The sequence below is a fragment of the Styela clava genome, chromosome 1, assembly GCF_964204865.1.
Source record: "Styela clava chromosome 1, kaStyClav1.hap1.2, whole genome shotgun sequence".
Lineage (NCBI taxonomy): Eukaryota > Metazoa > Chordata > Ascidiacea > Stolidobranchia > Styelidae > Styela > Styela clava.
The window spans coordinates 5,001,361-5,025,857 of record NC_135250.1 but is presented as its reverse complement, the minus strand read 5'-3'; the positions used below and the strand labels follow the sequence as shown (position 1 = coordinate 5,025,857).

Genomic DNA, 24,497 nt, shown 5'->3' with positions numbered 1-24,497 from the left:
AATAGCCGCTGACGAATTTATCCAAAATTAATTTGAACGTAACGTAAACAAAAGATTTAGTTATATAACGATATGACCTAGGGCATATCGTTATCATGTAGGGCAGTGAGTCTCTAATTAATGTCTATATTTATATTATAAATTTTTTAATAAAAATGACACAAATAGTTAAGAACGTAATTGATAATTTACATAAATTATAGGGTAATTTGATCCGTAAATGAGTTTTCAAAATATATTAAAATCTAATAATTTATATCAACGTCTATTTTGATTCATGAAGTCATTTATAAAAATACGTAAGGTTAACTTAGTGATGTCACAAAGATATAAAAACATATCACGTAAAATATCGAAAGTTTAAATAAAAATATTTTAGTCTAAAAACGAAAATTTTGGGCGCTCCAGAAGTGTGTTTACCAATACGGAGGTAACTAATTTTGGTACATCAAGTTGTGTTAGGAGACTAAAAACTATGGAAAGGGGGTATATTCACTCGGCTAACACAGACAGTCCCCGAACTCGTAATAGCATTAAAATAAAGAAAATCGGAATAAAATAATGGCCTAACCCTAATCTGGTACACACACTATGGGAATACCAAATTTTGTGGGGTATAAACTGTACATTTTGTTAAAAAACATCATCACATTTTAACTAATTGCTAATTTGTGTTTTTTAAATCAAGTCATTGCCGTTTATTCACTTGATCTAATCGTTTAGGACGAATGGACAGCATTCTGTAGAAAATACATATACATATGCCACCTTTTTTGAATCGACAAAATTTGTGCTAAAAAATAGTCTAAAAAGATTACGAAATTAAATAATTAATACTCCATAAGACACTTCACTTCCATCTCAAACTAATGAAAATTTGAAAAAAACGTATTCAGAGATAAATCGACCTTTTGTAGCAACTACAACAGAAAAATTGCTAAAAATGATTTATCGGTTAGATTTGTGTCAACACAGTTCTTTAGTGAACTATTATTGAAAAGGGTCATATACCTAAAATGTCACTATATCCAATGTTTTTTTTAATAGCTTGCAAAAATATTAAAGGAACTTTATCAAAACGTTCAAATTACTATTTAAATTAGTAGCAATCAACATTAATCGTGTCTTGAAGTGTATATTATGGTTTGCTAAAAATTGCCATTTCGAAGATTTTATATGACGCATGTTACCATAATTGTAACAAAATTGGGAAATTAGTTTAAGCGAAACCATAACGAAATAAAATAGTAATTGAGAAAATCAACTGCGAGCGAGTGCAAAAATGTACGGTGACTTTATTCTGCTAATCGCAATAAATATAACAGATATAAAATTTCGTTAAATTCTTTTTGCGTTAATGGTACTTCAGGGCTTCTGCTTATATTTCAAATTTTGGATTAGAAAACGGCAGCGAGCCGACCGGTACCATGACAACGAAAAACATGAATGGGCAAAACGGATAAAAATTAATTTGGTCTGCAAATACGAAAAAGGTGGTGCAAACACGCTATATTTAACTTCGCGCTAACGCAAGCCGGGACAGCGAACCACAAACAACTAATAATCGCCTCGAGGTGCTACGATGCAGTCAAGTTTCAAGTTTACAAAGTTTTTGAATTTTTTCATTGTTGCACCGTCATCCATAGATAGGTTATGCCATTGGCGAGCTTGAAAAAGTATGGTCTAAGATAAGGTCCAAACTCGACCATATGTATTAAAGTACTTTTGTTTGAATCAGTGATGCCGATTAATCTGAAATTTGTGAACAAAAGCGGTTTTCGCTGTTAGCCTATGGGCACAAAATGGTACCGTCATACTATTCTTTTACCAAATATGAACACAATCAATTCAAAAACGGTTGAAGTTTAACTGACAAGAACAACTTTGCAAACATGAGCAATATTCAACTGTCGACACGCCACGTCACCGGCGTCTTAGCACGCAAATAATGAATCGTTAGATAGATGCTTATCTTGTATTATAGAACTGAATATATGTCTGATTATCGATCTTCCTGTTTGTTCGAATGGCGATGGGATATATCGTCCTGATCGTTAATCATCTGAATGGCCTCCTCAGCAGAGAGCTCTAAACCTTCCTTTTAGAAGCGATTTTTATTTTGAAGGCAATCACAATTAACTGCCTGGAAGAATTTTAATGTAATAATGTTCTTTCAACGATTTCAAAAGTCCTAACCTTTATTCTAATGTTGAAGAATGCGTCAGAGTCTGTGCAAATATATTCTATTTTCTCTATTGATTTCAAAATGTAGTATTCGGAACTAAAATGTAAAAGAAAAACATTTTTTCTATATCATACATGGCAATATTTCGTCGCTTGAAATGCTTTTTAGACTCCTCAAATTTTTTGAAAAACCCTTGACCCGCTAACTGGTAGGTTCAACTGGCAATTAAAAAAACAATTTAGTTTATACGGATGGGAAAAATTTGTCTTCAGTCGGCGCTCGGTGTGAGTGCGTTCCTATATTGAAATATATTATTTCAATGGTCGGACATGGTTAATAAATTGCAAACATCACGTTTGCCTACAGGCAGCATAATAAAAATCGAAAGGCTGTCAAAAGGGTCAATATATGGCGCAGAAAAACACACTAATATTATCTATACAGTTTTGCCCGTGACACAAGTTTAAAATACGGTTCCTTTTGAGTGAATATTATTATGGGAGTATGCACTTCATCAGAAACACAATTGTATCCCCACTTTGTGAATAGGCAATTTGATTTTCATACGAAGATTTAAACACGATTTGAAGCGTTTTTTTACTTCAAAAGAATTTTTTCGTAACCGCGTCTTTGGGCTACTAGAATGATATGTGAAAACGAACGGAGACATCGCCACTTTTCTCGCGTTGTAATTTGCGGTATAGGTGACATTTTGTGAATAACAATAATCGAACAACAGAACGATTTATTTAAGAATAATTCTTCGGTGGACATCGCATGCTGGTAGATCCGTCTTTGTTAAAAATTGTATCTAATATTCATATACCAACGTCAGCATAACGGTACCTCTCGTATTACCTAAAAGGGAAATAGAGCTATTCTCATGTTATGACTCATATAAATTGAAGGTAGGTTTGGTGCCAGTCGTTATCAACTTTTGAACATAGTATGAAATAGTAAAAATGTGTAAAAGATTCTAGAAGGCGAAACCACACTCTCGCAGTTTCGCAAATGCATAGTTGGTGGTGCCAAGACCTTACAGGAATACAAACGTAATCTATATCTTATCGCAATCAATATCTTAGTAACATGAAAATTTATGGTTGTTTACGAACTCTTGTACGGTATTCACTTGTCTGTCACGATGGTAAAAGTACAATGATCAAATAGTACGAAAACAAAGTAATACGGGCATGCAGTCTCTCACAGTAGACTGCCGGCACCCCAGTGTACACGACTTCATATGCCCAGCAGATTGCAACAAATGCGTAACCGCCACAAGCTGCGCAATTTTTTAATTTTGATCACGTCATAGCACACAAAAAACGAGTCTCATAAAGCATACAGAATTTTTGAAATATTAATAAGTACGGGCCTTCTGACGATAAATACAATCTTTTAACTACTGAAAATTTCAAAGCAGTTAGTTTAGCTGAGGACAGTGATTTTTTCACAACGAGAAAAAGAAAAGATTAATAACTAACAAGAACAACAACATAACGAAATGATCCATATGTCCATTTCGCGTCCAATAAAACATGTGTATGCGGGTACTATTATAAACCTCTGTTTTTCCTGGAATTCATTGCTCCCAGCATTCTAATTCAACACATACCGGGGCAGTATATATATATATATATATATATATATATACCTTCACGGTAAAAACGAATACCCTTTTCAGTGTCTTGCCGTTTACTATTAAACATGAGTAGAACACCGGCTGGTTTAGGTGCAATTATAGCGGTGCGGCATTAGACTTATTAGCAATAGGAAACTCAGAACACTGAAAATTCGGTTTCAAGACAAAATAAGATTCTGACGACTAGAATTATTAATGGGGCTTATTTTGCCATGACGGAAAACCCAAAATTGCGATGATTTTTTGTTTTTGTTTTAGTGCCCAAATTGAGGCTTTAGAACTTCGCACAACTTTGTTAATTAAGTGTCAAACACGAAGATTGCCCGACTATGCTATTCTAATGTAGTTTATAAATTGCATTTATTTCCACACGGGAAAAAATATATACGATTGATACCATGAATTCTAGGCGTTGCCCATATAACGCATAATAGATTAGGCCACAAACAAGTTTCAACCGGAGGTAGATTGTGTGCGTCATGAGCCTTCGTGCCCTACGGGCAAGTTAAACCTCTCTGATGCGGTATAAATCGCCTAACACAAAGCGTTTATCCACAGTTTAAAAGTTTTAGAATGGTTGTAGTTTTGAGTACAAAAGTACGGAGTATGCTTGCAAAATTACCAAATGAAATTTTGCTCCTTGGTTAATCAAGATTGCGTGAGTGAATTTTGTGAAGACCGTTTTATTTTTTACTTCTATTGTGAGAGCATATTTATGAAAGTCTTTTACGCGCTTTAATGAATCGATAAATAAACGTGAATAAAATAAATTATGCTCGTTACTAAAAAACAAACGAAATTTGACATTTATTACGAATTTTTATCTTGCATTTGTGAGATACAATTGTTAATTAATATAAATAAACCCTTGCCGATGTGGATTTGTGTTATTAGCATCGTCCATCTCTAATATATATAACAACTTTCCATTATAGACTCTCACTAAAATGACCGCGCTACTTGCTGCAAAAGTCCAATATTGTTTGATGAAGTTTTCGAATTGTACTGGAATCGTTAGAAATGATCGACTGGGGGAAACTTATTGAAAAACAAATGTCGCTGTATTGACGATTTACCCAAAACGTTTCTAATTTTACATTTGTATTATATTTATCATTCTAGTCTCTTGGAATATAGGACTACAATAAATTAAGAAAATAATGCTACGACAAGTGGCGATCGCCTGTGCTGCTCTGCTCCTTATATTTATTCAAGGTATGTATATCTTATTAATTTATTAAAGGACAGTAGTAGTATTCAATGTTGAACTAGATACTTGAAAGTTTGATAAAATGCCGGGTACTTTATCAATCAAACAGCCGTTTAACCAAGTTTCGTGACTTTGGCCCAATTCCGGCGAGTATTCAGTCTGCTTTAGGGTGGAGCGCATCCAAGTATTTTTTTATTCGGTACTTCCATATCTTCACAAAGCAAGGCTGAATGAATACAGAAGCATGTCAATTCTTTTTGCTGCCCGGCGCGAGTTTCTGATATTGTTATTAAACCTAACTTCAAAAATAATTAGGTGGATAAATAAATTATAAATGTTGTTATACATGAGTAAGATCAAGTAAGAGTGAAAGGTTTTTATTGTTAATAATTTAATCAACAAACTCACCTCTACAACGTGCTGCCCGGGGAGCTGCGTCTATGGCCCTTCCCTAAGCTCACCCCTGCCCGTGAATGCCACCACTGATATGTAAGCGGAATCATTGTAAGAACCGAAAACTTTGAGTTTCGTCCACTAAGATTAGGTCACTTGGGGTCAGCATATTGGTTGAATCTAAAATCTTTAACCTGATATTAAATTTTCTTATTTTCAAACAGATGCATATTCGCAACAATGTAGCGAAATACCTTGCGGCGATTTAGATACAAAAACAGAAAGACAATGCCTTGATTTTCGCAATGGAGACGGCGATAAGCCCTGTTGTTGGGATCCAAGCGCGGATAAGGGAGAAGGGGCCTGCTTAGCAAAACGTGACGATACAAAATATAAACGAAGCGCAGGGGGAGCAAAGTTACAGGAATTTGCGAGAAAGCATCCCCACGGATTCAATCCTAATCCCGATCCGAAAGGTTTGAAGAAACTAGCTGAAAATATGAAGATAAATAAGGATGATGTAAGCGTAAAATACATATACAGCGTCAAAACGTTATATATTGAAATTGCAGACCATAATTTTTTTCAAACTTATTACCGTACCTTATTAATTTAGATTGAAACTCACAAGACTTAATATTTACATTTTTTCAACATATATATTATATCGCTGTTCGAAAAATTTCAAACGTGAAATCTTTATATAAATAATTTCAGTTTAAAAATAACTGAATCTCCTATTTTTACTCAAATGATAAGACACAAGTATCTTATTTCGATAGGATAGGATTTACATATTTATCCCGGGAAGAGGAAAGCCGATGAGGCGGCTTAATCATATGGCGAACCACGGCCTCTCGTCCGGTTACCAGTCCATGTCGGGTATGGGATTAGTTAGTTATTTGTTTTCGGAAGCATGGACTTGATGGTGGAGGAAGCCGTAACCGACCAGCATTTACGTGAACCTCCCTACGACGGCGAGGAGTCCAGCGATCCTCTCGCACATAACTATCCCGCATGGGATGCGAACCCACGCAGAGGAATCAGAGATGCGGTGGCGAGCGTATTCCTAACGCTTAACACGATGAGCCACACCGCCGCGCCAGTTGATAACAGTCATAAAGTGTTAACCAACTTTCAAGGGGGCGCATTTTTAAACTTTGGCACTGGCGCAATTTTACATAGATACGCCACTGCTCCGAACAAAACCCTACAGAAGCAGCTACTGATATCTAGCGATGTCAATGGAGCTTCGGTTTGTAATGGGATTATAAGACGACATGTATAATCTGCGATGCTAACACAGTTACCGTGTTTCCCCGAAAATAAGACCTGCCCTGAAAATAAGCCCTCGTCTGAATTTTGAAAATGATTTCAATATAAGCCCTCCCCTTAAAATAAGACCTAGTCAATAGCTCAATTTTTTTGTGCCTATTCGATAGCAAGAAGTCTCTCTCCTATACGTTTCAAATGATTAATAATCTATGTTTTGCAGATATTTTGAATAAAAACGTGTTATTTATAAGTAAATAGATATCGGTTTACTGATTTTGTATATTTGAAATCTCGTAATTCTCTACTTTGTGTTTTTGTTTTCAATGAATGAAAGTATAAGACATTTTCTAAAAATAAGCCCTAGTGTTATTTTTCGGAAAAAATTGAAATAAGGTCTTATTTTTGGGGAAACACGGTAGTTTAAACCTCCGCTAGGCTTTCAATGCACAATAAGACTTGCGTACTATTTCACCAAAGTAAATTGCAGCCGGGTAGCAATTCCTGATGATGAATTGAAATATAGAAAAACCGTTATCTGATATGTCAAATATATGTTTTGGCCCTCACAAATGTATTAAATGAAGTAAAAGTACTTAAACAATTACTGATAAAAAACAACAAACCTGGTTAGGATATATTGGGAACTGACTTTATAACAAAATTGAAATTGTAAAGGAACTTTATTGACACCTTGCATATATTACAGCGCTGTTTTCATTTTATAACTTTTGATAATTTTATAACTCATGATAACCCTAACCTGGTACACATACTACGTTCCGGTGTCCGCTATCTTGGTTCACATACTCCGGGAGTACCAAATTTTGTCAATATTCAAATATAAATCACATCTGATATTCACATATTTTATATAATGCAATCGACTTTTCAGGGACTTGATGAAAAAGGTGTCAATGAAGTAAAAAGATCTCTCTCAGGATTTGCTCTTAACCCTCTCGCCCTTGCTCTCGGAGGTTCGTCGCTTTTCCCAGAATGTCCAGTACACGTGAAATACTGCTACAGGTAGGGTAGTAAATTAGGAGCTCCCAAAGTATGTGCATCAAGATGGCGCACAACCTGAACATAGTATTTGTACCAGGTTAGGGTTCAGGTTGTGCGCCATCTTGGTGGACATACTTCCGGAGCGCCGTAAATTATTATCTATGAGCTTCTTATTCTAACCTATTTCTTTATAGTCGCGTTGAAAGCAATTACCACAATGCGCGTCAGCCATGTTTAACCGAATGGTTCTATTTTCGAGCACGCAGGAAAAATTTAAAAACAAATAAAAGTAACATACTACTACCAGAAACTTCTTTACTTTCGAATGAATGAGATTTCGTGATTTGGGCAAAAATTAAGATTTAGACTAGCTTTCGCGTGTACGAATCATTTGGGTACTCCCGGAGTATGTGAACCAAGATGGTGGACACCGGAACGCAGTATGTGTACCAGGTTAGGGTTACATAGAGACAACAAAATAGTCTACTACTTAGTAGTGGGAATGTGTGGCACAGAGTGTGTGTGCGTATGTGTGACATGGAGACAATAAATAGTCTATTACTTGCTTGCATGTGTGTGCGTGACATAAAGCCAACAAAATAGTCAACAACTTTCTGGTGGGAGTGCGTGTGTGTGACATAAAGTCAATAAGTAGTCTATTACTTTCTTTTATGTGTGCGTATGTGTGTCGTGGAGACAATAAATAGTTTATTACTTGCCAGTGTGTGTGCATATGTGTGACATAAAGACAATACGTAGTCTAGTAATTGCTAGTGTGCGACATAAAGTCACTTGATGTAACAAAATAATTTATTTTCAAACCTCAGGGTACCATGTGGAGGACACAGAAGACCCGATCTGGAAAACAATCCAAACGCTTGCTTGAGCAATCCTCTATGTTGCTACGACTACAAGACGGCTTTCTACAAACGAATATTCGGAACTCGAATGTTAGGAGATTCGCCCTCTTGCTATTATGGCGCCACTTCAAAGCAATGGAGGTGAGTCCAATTACCATATTTTACCATATTGGACACCTGGTTATAATTTGCACCGTCAATGAATTACGTATACCTGGTCTTTGCCCGCACATAAGGCACACCTGGCTATAAGTACGGTAATCGGTACTGGTGCTGGTTTCATTTGTGAGTTATAAAGCACAAGACTAACGGCAAGAACTTCCGTCCCAGCAAGAAAATTTGTCGTTCTTGTGGACTATTCTTTAGTTCCTAATTATTCTTACTATAAGTGCGACCTACTACCACTATCTACTAGCTTCTGCCGTCCAGTCCGTGCATCTGGTACAAATAACTGGCTAACTAATTCCAAACCCGATATGGATCAGGAATACGCTCGCCACCGCACCTCTGATTACTCTGTGTGGATTCGCAGGTTCGAATCTCATGTGGGATAATTATGTGCGAGAGGATTTCTGGACGGTGACCGTACATTTGAACCCACGTACATTTGAAATCATGTGCATTTGAACCCATGTGCATATCCGCGGGTTCAATCTATATGCGGGTGCTAAAACCCATTGGTTAGGTTAGTATGGGTTCAAATATCCGTAAAACAAAAAAATTTCCATAGGTGCAATAGTATGCAGGTGCAATTGTCGTGGGTTCAAATGTACGTGGGTTCAAATGTAATGGAACCTTGCTGGACTGGAACCTCGCCGCTGTAGGGTGGTTCACGTAACCGCTGGTCGGTTACGGCTTCCTCCACCATCAATTTCTTGCTTCCGAAAACAAATAACCAACTAATCCCATGCCCGACATGGATTGGTAACCGGACGAGAAGCCGTGGATTGCCATATGTTTAAGACGTCTTATCGGCTTCCCCCTCCTCCGGGATAAATATGAAAATCCTATCCTAATTTGTGTGAATTGCCAGTCCGAAATCACTGCAATATACTATAACATAACCATAGTTTCTATTTGAAGTATATAATTATTTCAGGTCCGTTACCAAGTCTATCAGGCCATGGAATCCGTTTTTGACCAAATTCATTTTGCAAATCTTCAAGCCAATCTTCAATACTGCTGCGTTCAATATTGGTGGACAATTAGCGTGTAGCAAATCCTTTGGGGGTTTTGGGAAAAGAGCGTATCCAGGTAAGCTGTCTATGTTCAGAACATTAGAATGGGTGAAAGCGCTTGCATCGCGCAGTCAATGGTAAACCCAATGTATACGGGTGATCTCAGGATTTTTGACACCCCTTTACAATTTTTGTCATATCTCATTGTTCAAAAATGCCATAAAAAATCACTAATCTGTCGTTAAAAAGGTCGTTTTCAGCACTATTTGAGAGCCGTCGGCGTCGCTAGAAACGTGTAGCCTAGCCCTAGCCTACCCCTACCACATTCTCGACACGTGACGTGAATACGAGAGAAATTCAAACTTTTTTGTAAAAGAAGTTTCTAAGTCTGCAAACTATAGTAACCTCAGAAGAGATAGGAGCAATATCTCGTTTTAAAATTGACTGTTTTTTGTTTTTCACAACCAGTCGGTGAAAAATCAAAATTGGATTGCAATCTCGTTTCTGGGTGCTGGGATGACGATGCCCCTGAAGGTTCTAGATGCACTATGGGTTCAGCTTTCTTAGAGCAAATATTCGGCTTGCAATCAGAAGTCTATCCGTCTTTGTACACGTCCGATCCATCCGATACAAAATGTTCCTCAAACGTAAGTTAATATAATTGTAAGTTTTCTCTATATATCCCTTGAACGACCTGTTCAATTTCCAGGGAATTATAACAAGCACTACAGAAATAATTTCACGAGTTGGGATATGATAGAAAAAAACACGAACGTGACAACTATTAATTACAGAAGGATAAGGAAGGGATAAGATGCGCAATTTTCCAAATTGATAAATTATTATAATCGATAATTTGAAATCAAAAATCAATTCACTAAAGTTTGAGTTGATCATTTTCGATGATGATTTCAGAATCGAATAAGGTATTCTTTTTGAATCGAATCTAGAATATTTTGAAGATATTTAGTTGTATCGACTGTTTTATTGTATAAGGTCTTCAAGGCACATAAATTAGGTAAAATAATTAATCGATAACTCAGACAGTTCGCTGAGTGTTCACACACAATACCAATCATCTTTCATCATAACTCACTCGACAGAAAAGAGTTACATGTCAGAATTGCATTTTAAAAATAGATGGCTTGAATAAAAAAAAAATGACGAATCCACCTTGATCTTCGGGCGGACAGAAAAAAGCAAGATGGCGGCGATTCGAAATTCCCGTCTGAACCGATTCGAATAATTTACTATTCGATTCGAAATGCCCAGTCCTAACTATATTTAGTTTATAAAGTGATTCTTAAAATACGGAAAGTCAAATCCAAGCTAAAATTCTAAATTACGTTAAAATATTTTTACTATCTTATGAATCTTTATTTTTTCCACAATTAAACCAAATCCATTAACTTTGTTCATTTTTATTTCAACAGTGGTTTGACTATGGACCACGAGCTTACAATCGTCTACCATGTGGGGTTGGACCTGCTCCACCTGGGATTTTTGAGAAAGTGTATCAATGGTGCCCACCTAGCCACTGCTGCATAAACTACGCAACCCTGTTCGGTATGCAGGTTTTGATGTTTTAGTATTTTAATTAGTACTGATATTGTTGCTTTTAATGGATTAAAGGCATTTTTTATATCAGCTGAATGCAAAATGAAAACAATTTGGTTTATACCAAAATTAACTCAACGCCTGTGAGGACCAGATTTCAGTAGTCATTTTGTTGACGTCTTAGCTACTTGTCACCTACATTACTGCTCTTAGAGATAATCTGGATTGCTAGCCGTCTCTATTTTTATTTATAATGTGGCCCCTGATACTATCTGATATATTTGGCCACCCAAACAACGACTGGCAACGACTTTTATACGGAGATACTAACTCAAGTGACAGTGACAGTCGGACATAGCTAAGTACTTCACTCAAACCTCCGAGCATGTCACCGATCCATTATTTGTACTTCGTTTGGCACTCCCGTAGTGTGTGTACCCGGTTTGGGTTAGACCATAATTTCATTCGATTTCCCTTATTTAAGTTCTATTAAGAGTTGTCTTGAGACTGTCTGTGTTAGCCAAGTGAATATATCCCTGCCCATAGGCTTCCGTCCCTTTACACAACTGGATGTAAAGTAGGCGAACAAAATTTGTTACCTCCATATTGGTACACACAGTTCTGGAGCGTCACAAGTTTATTAAACATTATATTGATGGTAAATAAAGACTTGCACCTAGACTAGGACCTAGTGTATTCATTCTGCCAGGCAACGTTTAAAAAAACAAACACGATTTACTATAATTATTTGCTTTCATTTCAGGTAGCGGTGAAAGCGGCGGAGGCGGTTTCAGTGACCTGCTTCTCCTTAGCTCTCTCAGCGGCGGTGGTCAGGGTTTTGGTAGCCTCGGTGGTCAGGGTTTTGGTGGCCTCGGTGGCCTCGGTGGTCTTTTTAATCCTACCGGCGGTGGCTCAACGCCATTTGATAGTTCCATTTTTACGTATCTCACTCTCAGCGGCACAGATTCAGGATCTTCCGACTTGAGCTCTCTATTTTGTCCCTATAGATTCGCTCTGACGTCAGATTTATTCGCCGATTTAGCGGAATATGCAATTGGATGCTGCACAATTCCGGAATGCTACCATAAAAAAAAAGTAAGAAAATATTCACTGTACTTTTTTACGTCATAAAATTGTTCAAAAACAGCAATTGCAAAACATTCACAATTTTTACACAACCAAGGTTGATATTTGCAGGCAACCACTCAATTACATAGAAATGGAATTTGTCATTTTAAAAATCTTTTGAAATATCCTTTTGTCGTTTTTAATGTTCTAATATACGTGAAGACAATTATAAACCAATGCCCGACTTGAGAAGTTGTGGGTACTCCTGTAGTATGCGAACCATGATGGTGTACACCGGAACGAAGCATGTGTACCAGGTTAGGCCGCAATTTCAGGTACAAATACTACGGGAGTCACTTGGCTAGTCCCCGAACTCGTAATAGAACTAAAATAAGGTTAATTGTAATAAAATTATGGCCTAATCCTAATCTGTAGCACATACTACGTTCCGGTGTCCGCCATCTTGGTTCTCATACTACAGGAGGACCAAGTTGTGTGCTCTAAATAACGATCGTAAATCAGTCATTGAGGTAATACGTGCAAATCATATCAAACAAAGAAAGTCACTGATATGTGCGAACATACATAATTTTATTCTCATTATGTTTGTATCAGTTAATCGGTGGATATGTTCCTCCACCACGTCCGCAACCACCTCGTCCACAACCTACAGCACGTTGGGGAGACTACGGGCCATGCTCAGCTGCTTGCGGTCAACAAGGTTCCCAACGCAGACAGTGCTTTTACGGAAATACTCCAACATCTCCTCAAGCATGCTTTGGCTCAGATTCGAGAACTTGCTATGGTCCGCAATGCAGTAAGTGAAGTTATAATTTTAGAAAATCTTTAACGCAAAATAACTTGAATGTACTCACATATAATGATAAATTACTAAAATGAAAAAAAAAGTAAACAATTCCAAGATGATATAAATACTTGACTGTACTGCACTTACCTATTAATATAATTAGGTTTACGGAAGGCAACATAGTTTAGGCTAGAGTTACTGATCGATCGATCTTTCGAATAAAAACGAATTGTGAATTATTCGAATCGGTTTTCACAAAAATTTCGAATTGTCAACATCTTTCTTCGAGGTGTATCCCTCCATTTTCATGAGACCATATTTCCGAAGTGCAATTCTGGCATATGACTCTTTTCTTCCTGTTTAGTTATTGATGATTTTTCTTATAGTGTGTGACAACTAAGCAAACTGGTTGAGTGGTGAATTGTTTTTTAGTAATTCAGGTGCCAGGGGACCCATTACAATAAAAATGCAAATACAATAACTTCGTACTAAATTGGAATATCGTCCAAGTATTCGAGATTCGATTTTAGAATCATTAGGTATTTGAAAATGCCCAGCTCTAGTTATTGACGAATGTATTGATATACTATAACTATGATGTACTTCGACCTTTAATTTAGGTTACGGAGTATGGGGTTCTTGGCAGCAACAGGGAGCTTGTTCTTCCCCTTGCGGCTCAGCCACGGCCACGTTTGTGAGGAGTTGTTACGTGAATGGTCAATTAGCACAATCTAGCCGCTGCAATGGTCTCAACACGGAGCAACGAAGCTGCGTAAACAATCCTCCTTGCACTAGTAAGTTGAAAGTCATCAGCCTAAAATTGCATAGATATATATTTTATTAATTTGATTCGGGATAAGAAATTTGACGAAAATTATCGATATTATGTACGGTATTTGGCGCTCCCGACGTATGTGCACCAAGATGGCGCACAATTGAACCCTAACCTGATACACATACTATGTTCAGGTTGTGCGCCATCTTGGTGCACATACTTCGGGAGCTATCCGTATTTTACGGACCACAAGGGGGCTTTTAATTCCTATTTTATTTAGGGATTTAGGCTTTATTGCCCACACTCAAAACCAGGGTCGGTATTGCCCTTTAAAAATTTTCTGTGGTCTTTGTTTGAGTGCTATGACGTCACAAAAATTTGCGCATCTTGTGGCTATTCCACTTTCTTGTTTTCCATACCAATAGCCTACTGTGACAGATTGCATACCCGTACTACCTGGTATTGATGTCGGGTGTCGCTGACTCGATGACTGTCACAGTCTTTCGCGACTCCTTATCTATTGCTATGAATCTCTCACTTGTATGAATTCTGATGTGTATATTTAATTTTTTACGATTGTCATTATACACGTTTGTCAATTTTTCGTGCTTTAAATTTTGTGTTAATTCTTGCATGATAGAAATAAATTATCTGAATCTGAATCTGATCTTCGTGTCCAAATATTTGAGCATCGTTCGCCGATTCGTTTTTTTTTATAAAACGCTAACGGTGTGTCTAATTTATTATCGCACACATTCTATAGTCAAGTTTCTGGTGTTTCTCTATCTGTACATAGAGGAAAAGAGGTAAACAAGGACCGTTTTGTTGTTATGTTGTTGTTATTATTGGTATTCTACGTGTTGTTGTTGTTATGAAAATATACTTTTCTCTTTAAATATTGGACCGATTGCTTAAAAATTTTCAATGGTTAAAGATTGTTGTTGTCGCTATCTTCTGTTTTGATTTTGCAAATTTGGTCAAGCGTGGTCGTAAACACTGCGACACATTACTGTGACATATTTCATGCCAGTACTACTTCGTTTTGGCCTTCTTGTCCATATATTATCGCTCTATTCTTGTTATTATGACACAGATATTAATTTTTTACTCAATGACATCATATTTTTAAAGCATATGAATGGGCAGAACCATACCAACAAATGACTGCATGCAGTGTCAATTGTGGAACAGGTACAGCAACGTACCGTCCTACAAGTTGCAGGGACAGTCGTGGACAGAATGTGCCCACTAACTTCTGCTCTGAGCCACGTCCGTCAGAGACTCGCCAATGTAGAAGACAACCATGTCAAGGTAACATTTTCAGAATTATTTTAAAAGAAATGTTTTTAGAAGTAATCGAATCCCCAGTAACTGCTTTTTTGCTTAATAACTGGCGGTGACTGCTGTGTTGCCAGAAATGTTCTTGACCAACAACACTAGCCTTTGCGCAAACGAACAATCCAAATCAGTGGTTCTCAAACGTTAGGGCGCGCCCCACAATGGGGACTTATACAATTTTTTTAGGCGGCGTGAAGCTAATTAAAAATACTTGTTAGATCTGATCTTGCCCGTCTTTTTTGGATATTTACATTTATTTATTTTTGATATTTACATTTCTTTTTTTTGGATATTTACGTTCCATCCACGTATTGTAAACTTGTTTTTTGAATGAAACATACTTTCGCCATAGTTATTTTCGAGATGGTGCGCGAGATTTGACAAATTCCAAAAAGGGGGCGCGGCTAAAAAAAATTGAGAACCGATGATCACTCTAAATAGAAACAATTAGCTCACATTAAATTTTCATTCACTTTATTCATATTCTTGATACTTATTTGATAGTGACAGCTCAATGGAGTGCTTGGGTGAGTGGACCATGTGGTGCTACCTGCGGAGCAAGAGGTTTAAGAGAGGAAACAAGAAAATGCGAATTCGAAGATGGTCGCGCTGCGCCAGACCAGCTGTGCGGTGGTAACTCAGATCGAGACAAAAAAAGAATATTACCGTGCACAAGTCCAGCATGCCGTAAGTAACAACGTCATTGTAAGATATTTACCATTGAATAAAAGATATTTCCGTAGTGTGTGTACCAAATTATTCACATACTTCGGGAGTACCCTATTTTGTGGGCTTTATTGGGATTCGTTTTTTACTTCAAGTTTATGTCATCAAAATAAAAATTCCGTGCCGTGATTCCGGACTTACATCTCAGTGTTCTATAAACGATTTAATACTAATTCGTTTTGGCCTTCCATGTCTATATATTTGAGCATTGCTCTCTTGTTGCTTATGGCAACTTTACTGTCCAATCGCCGCCTCGTGTTGTGGTACATACTCGGTTTATAACTGAAGTGTGATCAGGAGAGGTCTCGATGAAAGTACAAACCACGAGAAGTGTATTTTATGACAAAACTTTGTTTTTTAGAGGATCAATATTATTGGCTGGGAATAGGTTGTGAAAGAGACTTTTCATCAGGCCAATGTACAATCATAGCGAGATGTTATAGACGTGTAGGCGGTGGATACGTACCGGTGAGTTAGAGTTTGATTTCTCAAGGCATTAGACCCAGAAAAATACTTTCATTTTATCATTACAAAAATGCTTATTTTGAAAGTGCTGGCGCTCACAAACTGGTTTACTTGTTCTTAACCGTGTATTTGGTTCGTAATATTTGCCCACCTTTCATTCAAAAGACCTGATAGCTTATTTTAACTAGTCTAGCACGGCTTTTTCGATTGAAATGACGCGGAAGACGAAATGACTATCACGCTCTATGATTTATACCCACAATTCTAAAATACAACTTAGGTCTGAAAAATGGATAGCAAACTCACGAAAAAATCTAATTATGAGAGAAAAGTCTGAGTGACTGACGACGTTTAATTGCTTCGGCATCTTGCTTAAACGATTTTAGGTGTCATGTACATTTTTAACCCTGTTGAAATTGTATCTATAATAGAAAATAAATGTGAATATACGTTTAACATGTTGAACATTTTTTCAGGGATCCTGCCCCGAAAGAAGAATTCCAGGCCAACCGTGCGCAAGCTGCCCCTACGCACAATAGGACTAAAGTAAAACAACAACGCGAACAATTGTAATCATCGTTACTGGAAACCTATAGCATATGTGACTGTTTAGAATTCTCTGTGTATTACATTGTTAGAGTAATAAATTTGCAGTGATTTCCATAAATTGAGAAATTTTAGTTGCGCCGATTTGATTATTTTACACACAATCGATTTATTTCAGTAATTCCTTATCTGATGATAATTTTCTGGACATTGTCACAATATTTCACAAAATGTGTAAATCTATTTTTTCTGTTGAATTGTATTTCATCGTGTAAATATATATTTGTGATGTTCATGATATGAGATTATCAATGGTGTCGTACAATTGTTAGTAATCAAATGAGTATTTCAGTGCAACAGTGTAGTTTCGTACCTTAAATACTTCTAGTTAGGGAAAACATAACAATTTTTGCATATGTCAATCCCAACTCTCATCTGACCGCGTCATTTAAAAATTACGTCACTACAACGTCACAGTGACGTAATAAGGTCCTTCAAACTATACGAACTGGCATTCAAGACGCGCAGACGATCACCCGAAGTCGAGCAAACTATTTCTCTCGTTTTCTCATTGCAATGATCCCGATATGAGAGACATCGCTGAAGTTGGTGATTTCATTATCGTCGGCGCAGATCGTGGGTATACTTTGGCAAGATCTATGACGTGATTGTGACGTCGTAGTGACATAATTTTTGGATTACGTAGTCAGGTGGGGGTTAGTATTGACATGTGCAAAACCGTTATGCTACGCCCACTAGAAGTACTTGAGGTAGGAAACTCCAAGACTCAGAACGTGTATGGCGATACAGAGTTGTGCTGTGCCTATGAAACCTCTAGGCTTAAATGTCTATTTAGTGACAATTCTCTAATGTGAAATTTGTAACGTATGGATATACAAAGAGTATTGTAATAAATTTTAGCTAGGGAATATGTACGTCGTTTGTTTGCTTGAACAGACTACGATTTTCTGAGTTACTTGCATAAAAGAATAAAAAAAAAACGGTGAACAAGCTATGCTACCTGGTTAAAATTGTGACGTCATAATATCCTCACATAGTGCAGTGTACAAGTACAACAGTTGTCATATTGGATTTTGTAACGCCAAATTCGCCATTTTTGGCTTTTTTCAAACACGTTTGGCGTCAGAATTTTCGTTGGCTTTTTTAAGTCTCTTTGAGTGTCTATTTTTAAAATCATATTAAATACAATAATATTTAGTATGTAACAATAGCCTATTGCTTATCTACTCAATATTTGGATTTCCCCGAGCATCGAATTCCTTGTTTATTACCTTAACGCTTAACCATAACCAATCAGAAATAATTGCAGTTTCTGCAACCGCTCAGACAGATGTTCAAGAGGTTGTAAACATTACCTCATTTTTTATTTTTCGTGTTATTTGTCAGTTTTTAGTTCTGTTTCCAAAAAATAGTTGTATAACTTAATTGTCAATATGCCTTCCCAAGAGCTTTAGTTTAGTTGCATCAAAATTTAGTCTCTTAACTACGCTAAAATTAGCTATCAGTAGTCCACCTGTAAGCGGCACGTGGTTTGATAATTTTTTAATACAAATGATGGTTTCAAAATGTTTAGGGAGAATGTTTGAAGGTAAGTCTATATCACATACTGAAGCGACACCCTGTATATATATATTGAATTGTTGGATAATGCTGTCCGCTTGATATATTTTTTTCATTTTTTTTTGTTTAACTTTTTAATGTAGATGTCAGTTTAACTGTATTATGTCAAATGTAGATTCTGGTGCTGCCATTCAATTAACCTTTTTACTTATAACCCCTTCATCCCGGTCAAATGAAAATCGCCATGATAGCAACCGAAAATACAACTTTCAATGGGAAAAGACATTTGTGTGGCTCACTAAATGAACTGATGGCTCTACATCAGCATATTGCAAACCCATTATTGTGCTAAGGACATCGAATCATGGGGCTTTTGTACTCGGTAAAATTGTTGGCTTTTTCTGGCATTTTTTCGTCTTGATTTGGCTTTTTTCATCACTGGGATCTGGCAACCCTGGACTACAACTACGAACGAACTTAAGTTATAGAATGTTAAGGGTGTCGGTTTTATTCCTTATTTAGTCGTTTGAAAGATATAGATGCTTTATTAGAGCCAAGTGTATTTTTGCGATTTTCTGTAACCAAATGACACTAGTTAGACGTTTTATGCTCCTACGCTTCTATGCTTCATAGCCGTATGCGCCCTGTTTACAAATTGATAGAATTTCCGTCACGAACATATGCTCAGTGTGTCAATAAGATTTTCTCATGAATGATCCACCAACTTTTGGTCGATACTACTGCGTCATATGGCGACTTTCTCGGTATATTTGTTGCTGACGTAAGAATAAGTAAAATTACAAACTTTTAGCGATATCGCTAGGGTCTGCAGCCTCGTCATTGACTATTTTGAACTATTCAAAGCACTCACCGAGTACTCAATTGTCATCACGCACTCGAGCGTGAAATGACATGTTGTATCTACAAAATTTTCAAATTATTGCCAGACAGGGGCTATGATACTCGTTTCAAAAACGACTCGTTCATATACCAACTTTTTATTTTTGTCAATTTACCAGGTAATAAGTGACGGAGTTGCAGGCCGCTAATGTATAACGTTCAGTCTCGGTTTAGCAGTAAAAGCCGCGCAATGTAATCAAAGCCAAATAATACAAATTTAGTTTTATGTCGTGTTAAGACATAGCTCCACTAGCAATAAGTGGGGAGGGGGGGGGGGGTCGTGCTGGCCACTGATATATTTTTATAGCGTCCAGGATCTCCCGTACAGTATAATTGTAACGAGAGGCAATATATGATTTCAGAAATATAATTAGGTTAACGCCGCGACTTTGCTGAGAAGCGTTGATTATATCACATCTTGTATTAGTGATAAAGAAAAAAAAAAGAAATTTGTTATATATAGTCTTTCTACGTCAAGCACCAACCCCTATCTTACATGGTTATTCTACCACACGCCATAAAACGCTATTTAATTGTTTAAGATTTCTGGCCAATTCCATGCGCATAGGTTTCGTTTATTCTGGAACAAATTGACAACATCGTTCAAACCATTGCACTATCACTATCACTATCTAAAATTATAATATATCGGCGTGAGATACCTAAGACATCGAAACGATGACGTATTTTTTGATTAGGAAATTGTTTTTCATACCCAAGTTGCGCAATGTATTTAATGAATAGGGGCACTTTAGATCCCAAACACGTGCTCACCATTTTAACAAAATTCAATACAAAAGTAGCCATTCAAGCTTTGGCTAATTCCCATTTCCCACGACTCCCTTGCGTCAGTGAGAATAGTATTTGGCATGCTTTATCAATGTATCTTATCTGTGTTTGTTATTATTATTTTTACCTGGTAATAATTTTATTAGCTTACTCTGGTTTGAAATGTACGGCATTTTCAAATTTACGGTCAACGGAATAATTCAACCGTGCATTTTAAAGAATTACAATGCAGTAAACGTTCGTTAAATCGTGCACAGTTAATATATTTAGCGCAGTCGTCTCAAACTTTTTCGGTGCCATGGTTCTTTTCTCAATTTGATAAAAGTTGTAGTCAAATAAAATCAGTTATATTATGCGCAAGACGTCTCTACAAGTATATAGATTGAATATGTGAATATTTGGCCAGGTAAAATTCAGCCAATTTCATCCTCAAGAATGTCAATGATTTCGAAATGTGAAAAACATCATACGATGTTTTGGGAGTCCTACGATGAATAAAAATGTAAGTATGAAAATGTTTTACTAATTTTATACTAAGTAATAATAACATTATCTAACCAGGCCACGCGAGTAGTTTGTTTTCGTTGCCTTTTTTTACCTGGTTTTAAGTTTCACAAAAGTAGTTGGTATCGCGTTTCTGACTAGGCGCTCTATGGGAATGAGGAATATTCATTTGACTAACACAAACAGTCCCCGAACTCGTAATAGAACTAAAATACGGAAAATTGGACTAAAATTATGGCCTAACCGAATCTGGTACACACACTATGGCCATACATAGAAACACATATACTTATGGAAGAACAAACTTACGTGTTTTCACTCATTCAGTGACGTTTCATCGCATAGAATACTGACCTCAAAAATGTAATCGTTCGTATACTGAGCAAATATTCAATGTTCATCGCTCACCTATCTTTCTAAAGATTATTATGCAGCATCGAGTCGATATCAAGTTAATAATTACCAGATATTTGTATTAATACGCCTATCCTACATTTCGATTAGGACGCGCATGTCCTGGATAGGATACGCAGATAGATAGAAGTTTTTCTTGCGTTACAGAGGCGAGTTTACTATACAATGACTCGATATTATAAGACCGAGCGTGTAGAGCATTTTGGACGGGTTTTTTCGACCAGGGGGGGAAAGTTTCTTTCCAACTAGACTGGCGTGGCAGACCATGTAAGTGTGCAATCTCAACAAATTCATTCAGTTATTTTTCAGCCAAAACATCAAAACTTGGTTTTAGTGTTGTTGTGGCAGCATCAGGCGGGTGAGATTGAATTATCCCTCCACGAGTCGGATTTGGCCCGCGGGCCATGGTTTGCCCATGCCAGATGTAGATCGTAGCTCCCAACCCCACAGACTGTAATGAGCGAATTTCTTTCTCTGCCTGTGTTGAAACTCATCCTGCGTACCTCGGTATGTATAAAAACTTCGTTTCCATTTGTGGTTCAATAATTAATGCATCATAATCTAGTGATACGCACTCTGGATTTTGTACAGTTTGAAAAGCTTATAAGCGTGGGAAAAATGTATTTCAATAATACTGAATAACAATCTTAGTATTACTAACGAATACAAAGTAATATGTATGTCTTTCCGAAAACAACAAAATTCCTTACTGGACAGATACAATTTATCGGTTGGGAAACGCTGACTTAGAGTATCTTTTATTCTGTGATAATATTACCTATATGAGTAGCTGAGCTAGTTTGATTTCAATGTAACTCAGAATTGGAGACTTTCAAACCACATATATACATTTCAAAAATTCCTACAAATTTTGAAGTTTATTTTCACAAAAGTATAATATTGAATTAGGGGGTGATTAGAGTAAAATAATGGAATATCGCCGAGATGAAGACCACGGTCATTTTAAACCTACTCCAAAAGCATAAAATGGTATAAACAAACAATTTTTACCATTTGGTCTTTGGTTAGAATTTACGGTATAAAATCACAATTATGTATTTTGACCAGGTTATGCCTTGTTCACCGGGTAGCTTAGCAAGGTTCAGGCTGTTTAGGTCATTTTTGTATTGGATATTTAATTAAGTCACGGGATAAGTTTAATATGACTAAAGTCTGTTAATAAATACAACCATAAATATTGGTACCCCAATTTACAAAAAAATATATGGCATGTAAAATACTTTCTGTGGCTAAAATTCAAATTCTGAAATACTTTTTCGATTTGTCTCTTCGTGATTGATTCGAAACCTAGCGCTACGTCGCTGCTAATCCGACAGATAATTTGATGGACGGGAAAATCGATTACCTGTATTGGACTTTCGTCAGATTATTCTCTACCTTCGTAATTATGTCGTAAAAGTTATAATATCCCCAATCAAAGGCGGACTGACAGAGAATATTTCCGTTGTGGCCACGATTATTGACTGTTCTTCTTGTTCGATGGTGTATATTTTGGGCGTGGAAGTTTGCTTAAAGAGCGATCGTAAATAGTTTTGTGAATGTGGTTCTACATTTGCCAGCACTTTTGCTGCTTGTTATCTCTCTCATGTAGATGTAAAACAGGTGGAATATTGATATAGTTCAGCATGTTTGTCTATAGTATAGCGAGAATGGAGGCTTTCTCGTTCGGAGATTTTTTGACTTTCGCTCTGAAAACGGCTCCAGGGAAGTAGTCGTCGATAAGAAGAAAGTACTGTTCTTAGAATAACAGGAATTTTTACGTATCACATCGATTACTTATTGTACATTTTCAGACAGTTCCGGTTTCTGTTTTTTCAGGTATAAAGTCCAGTTGTAAGGTCATGGTATATGCATTTTCCTACAAAATTAATAATTCGATGGTAAAACCAAAAGTTGTGAGTTGAGTGACACTTTAAGTAAATGTCAGTATCGTAAATGTGTTTCATATTATTTGACATCGACAAGAACCGTTAATATTTTACAACTTCAAAGTGAATAGTATTTTTTGGTAAAGACTTAAAGCAGTGGTCAGGATTTGCAACCGTGAGGAATACTATAATGTACGTTTTAATTTATGAAACTTGAATTATGCACAGCATCCACATGAACAGCTTGATTACCATAATATCACATAATACTAATTTTTGGTACTCCTGTAGCATGCGGACACCGGACGGCGGACACCGGAACGTAGTATGTGTACCAGGTTAGGGTTAGGCCATAATTTTATTCCAATTTTCTATATTTTAGGTATATTACGAGTTCGGGGACTAGCCAAGTGACTCCCGTAGTATTTGTACCTGAAATTATGGACTAATCCTAACCTGGCACACATACTACGTTCCCCTGTCCACCATCTTGGTTCGTATATATACTACAGGAGTTCCAATTTTTGTATACAGCACAACTGGATAATTTGAACGTTTACCATATTTAAATAGAAAAATGTAAATAGAAAAAGTGGTCGAGTACGACTGCCAGTCAACTACTTTTAAATCTGGAGTCTTTGATAAGCCTGACTTCAAGGGTACTTCACTTCCCCAATCGCAACCATTAAGCCAATGTTTATAAGACGAACACGATGAGTATTGCCAGTTCTCGACGTAATGACAGTGCTGTTCAAAAAACATTCATGAATGAATTTGCAATTTTGAATACCTCTGACACATAATATTCTTCTGAAAAATGTTGTAATTTTTATATAATTAGGACCAGAAAACAAACCTTTGTTCAGAATTTAATATGGTGAATGGGATATGTTGTCCTATGTTTACAAGACGATAGCAGTTATTGCCAGAACTTTGCGCAATGACTGTGTTGTTCAATAAACGTTTATAAATAGGTTGAAATGAATGATCACTCGACTGCTCAGAATTTTTTTTCGAGAGTAAAATTCCTACTGATATACACTGTGGTGTATATATTTATATAAAAGCTTAATTACCAGAATTCTGCTTTCATATAAAGTCGTATGTTCACAAACTTGTTATCTAAGAGGATGCCTATTAGAAATACTTCTCCGTTATATTGGCATACACCTTTGTTAAAGGTCGGCTGTAGTGTAGAATAAGATATGGCACAAGAAGATGCATCGCTACGGTGCCAGATGTTGCCAAAATTCAGTGTTTAAAAATTCTTTATGAAATTCATTCATGAAATTCAGTGTTTAAAAATTCTTTATGAAATTCATTTTTTTCAAGTCGTTATTATTTTAGAAGCAGGATATCTTTTATTACCTCGGCCTTGCTAGTACGACAATT

At 36.6% G+C, this 24,497-nt stretch overlaps 1 protein-coding gene across 1 annotated transcript; it reads left to right on the top strand.

The window, feature by feature from the left end:
• Window positions 1-4,462: 4,462 nt before the first annotated feature.
• LOC120337458 (uncharacterized) lies at window positions 4,463-17,326 on the top strand. The gene is made up of 15 exons (XM_039405245.2): window positions 4,463-4,485; window positions 4,950-5,042; window positions 5,655-5,950; window positions 7,598-7,728; window positions 8,535-8,708; window positions 9,667-9,821; window positions 10,214-10,392; window positions 11,179-11,311; window positions 12,066-12,397; window positions 12,986-13,187; window positions 13,799-13,972; window positions 15,085-15,264; window positions 15,796-15,978; window positions 16,379-16,485; window positions 16,959-17,326. Exons 2-15 carry the CDS (start codon window positions 4,988-4,990, stop codon window positions 17,019-17,021), a joined length of 2,364 nt encoding a protein of 787 aa, XP_039261179.2. The 5' UTR covers window positions 4,463-4,485; window positions 4,950-4,987; the 3' UTR covers window positions 17,022-17,326.
• Window positions 17,327-24,497: the final 7,171 nt, after the last annotated feature.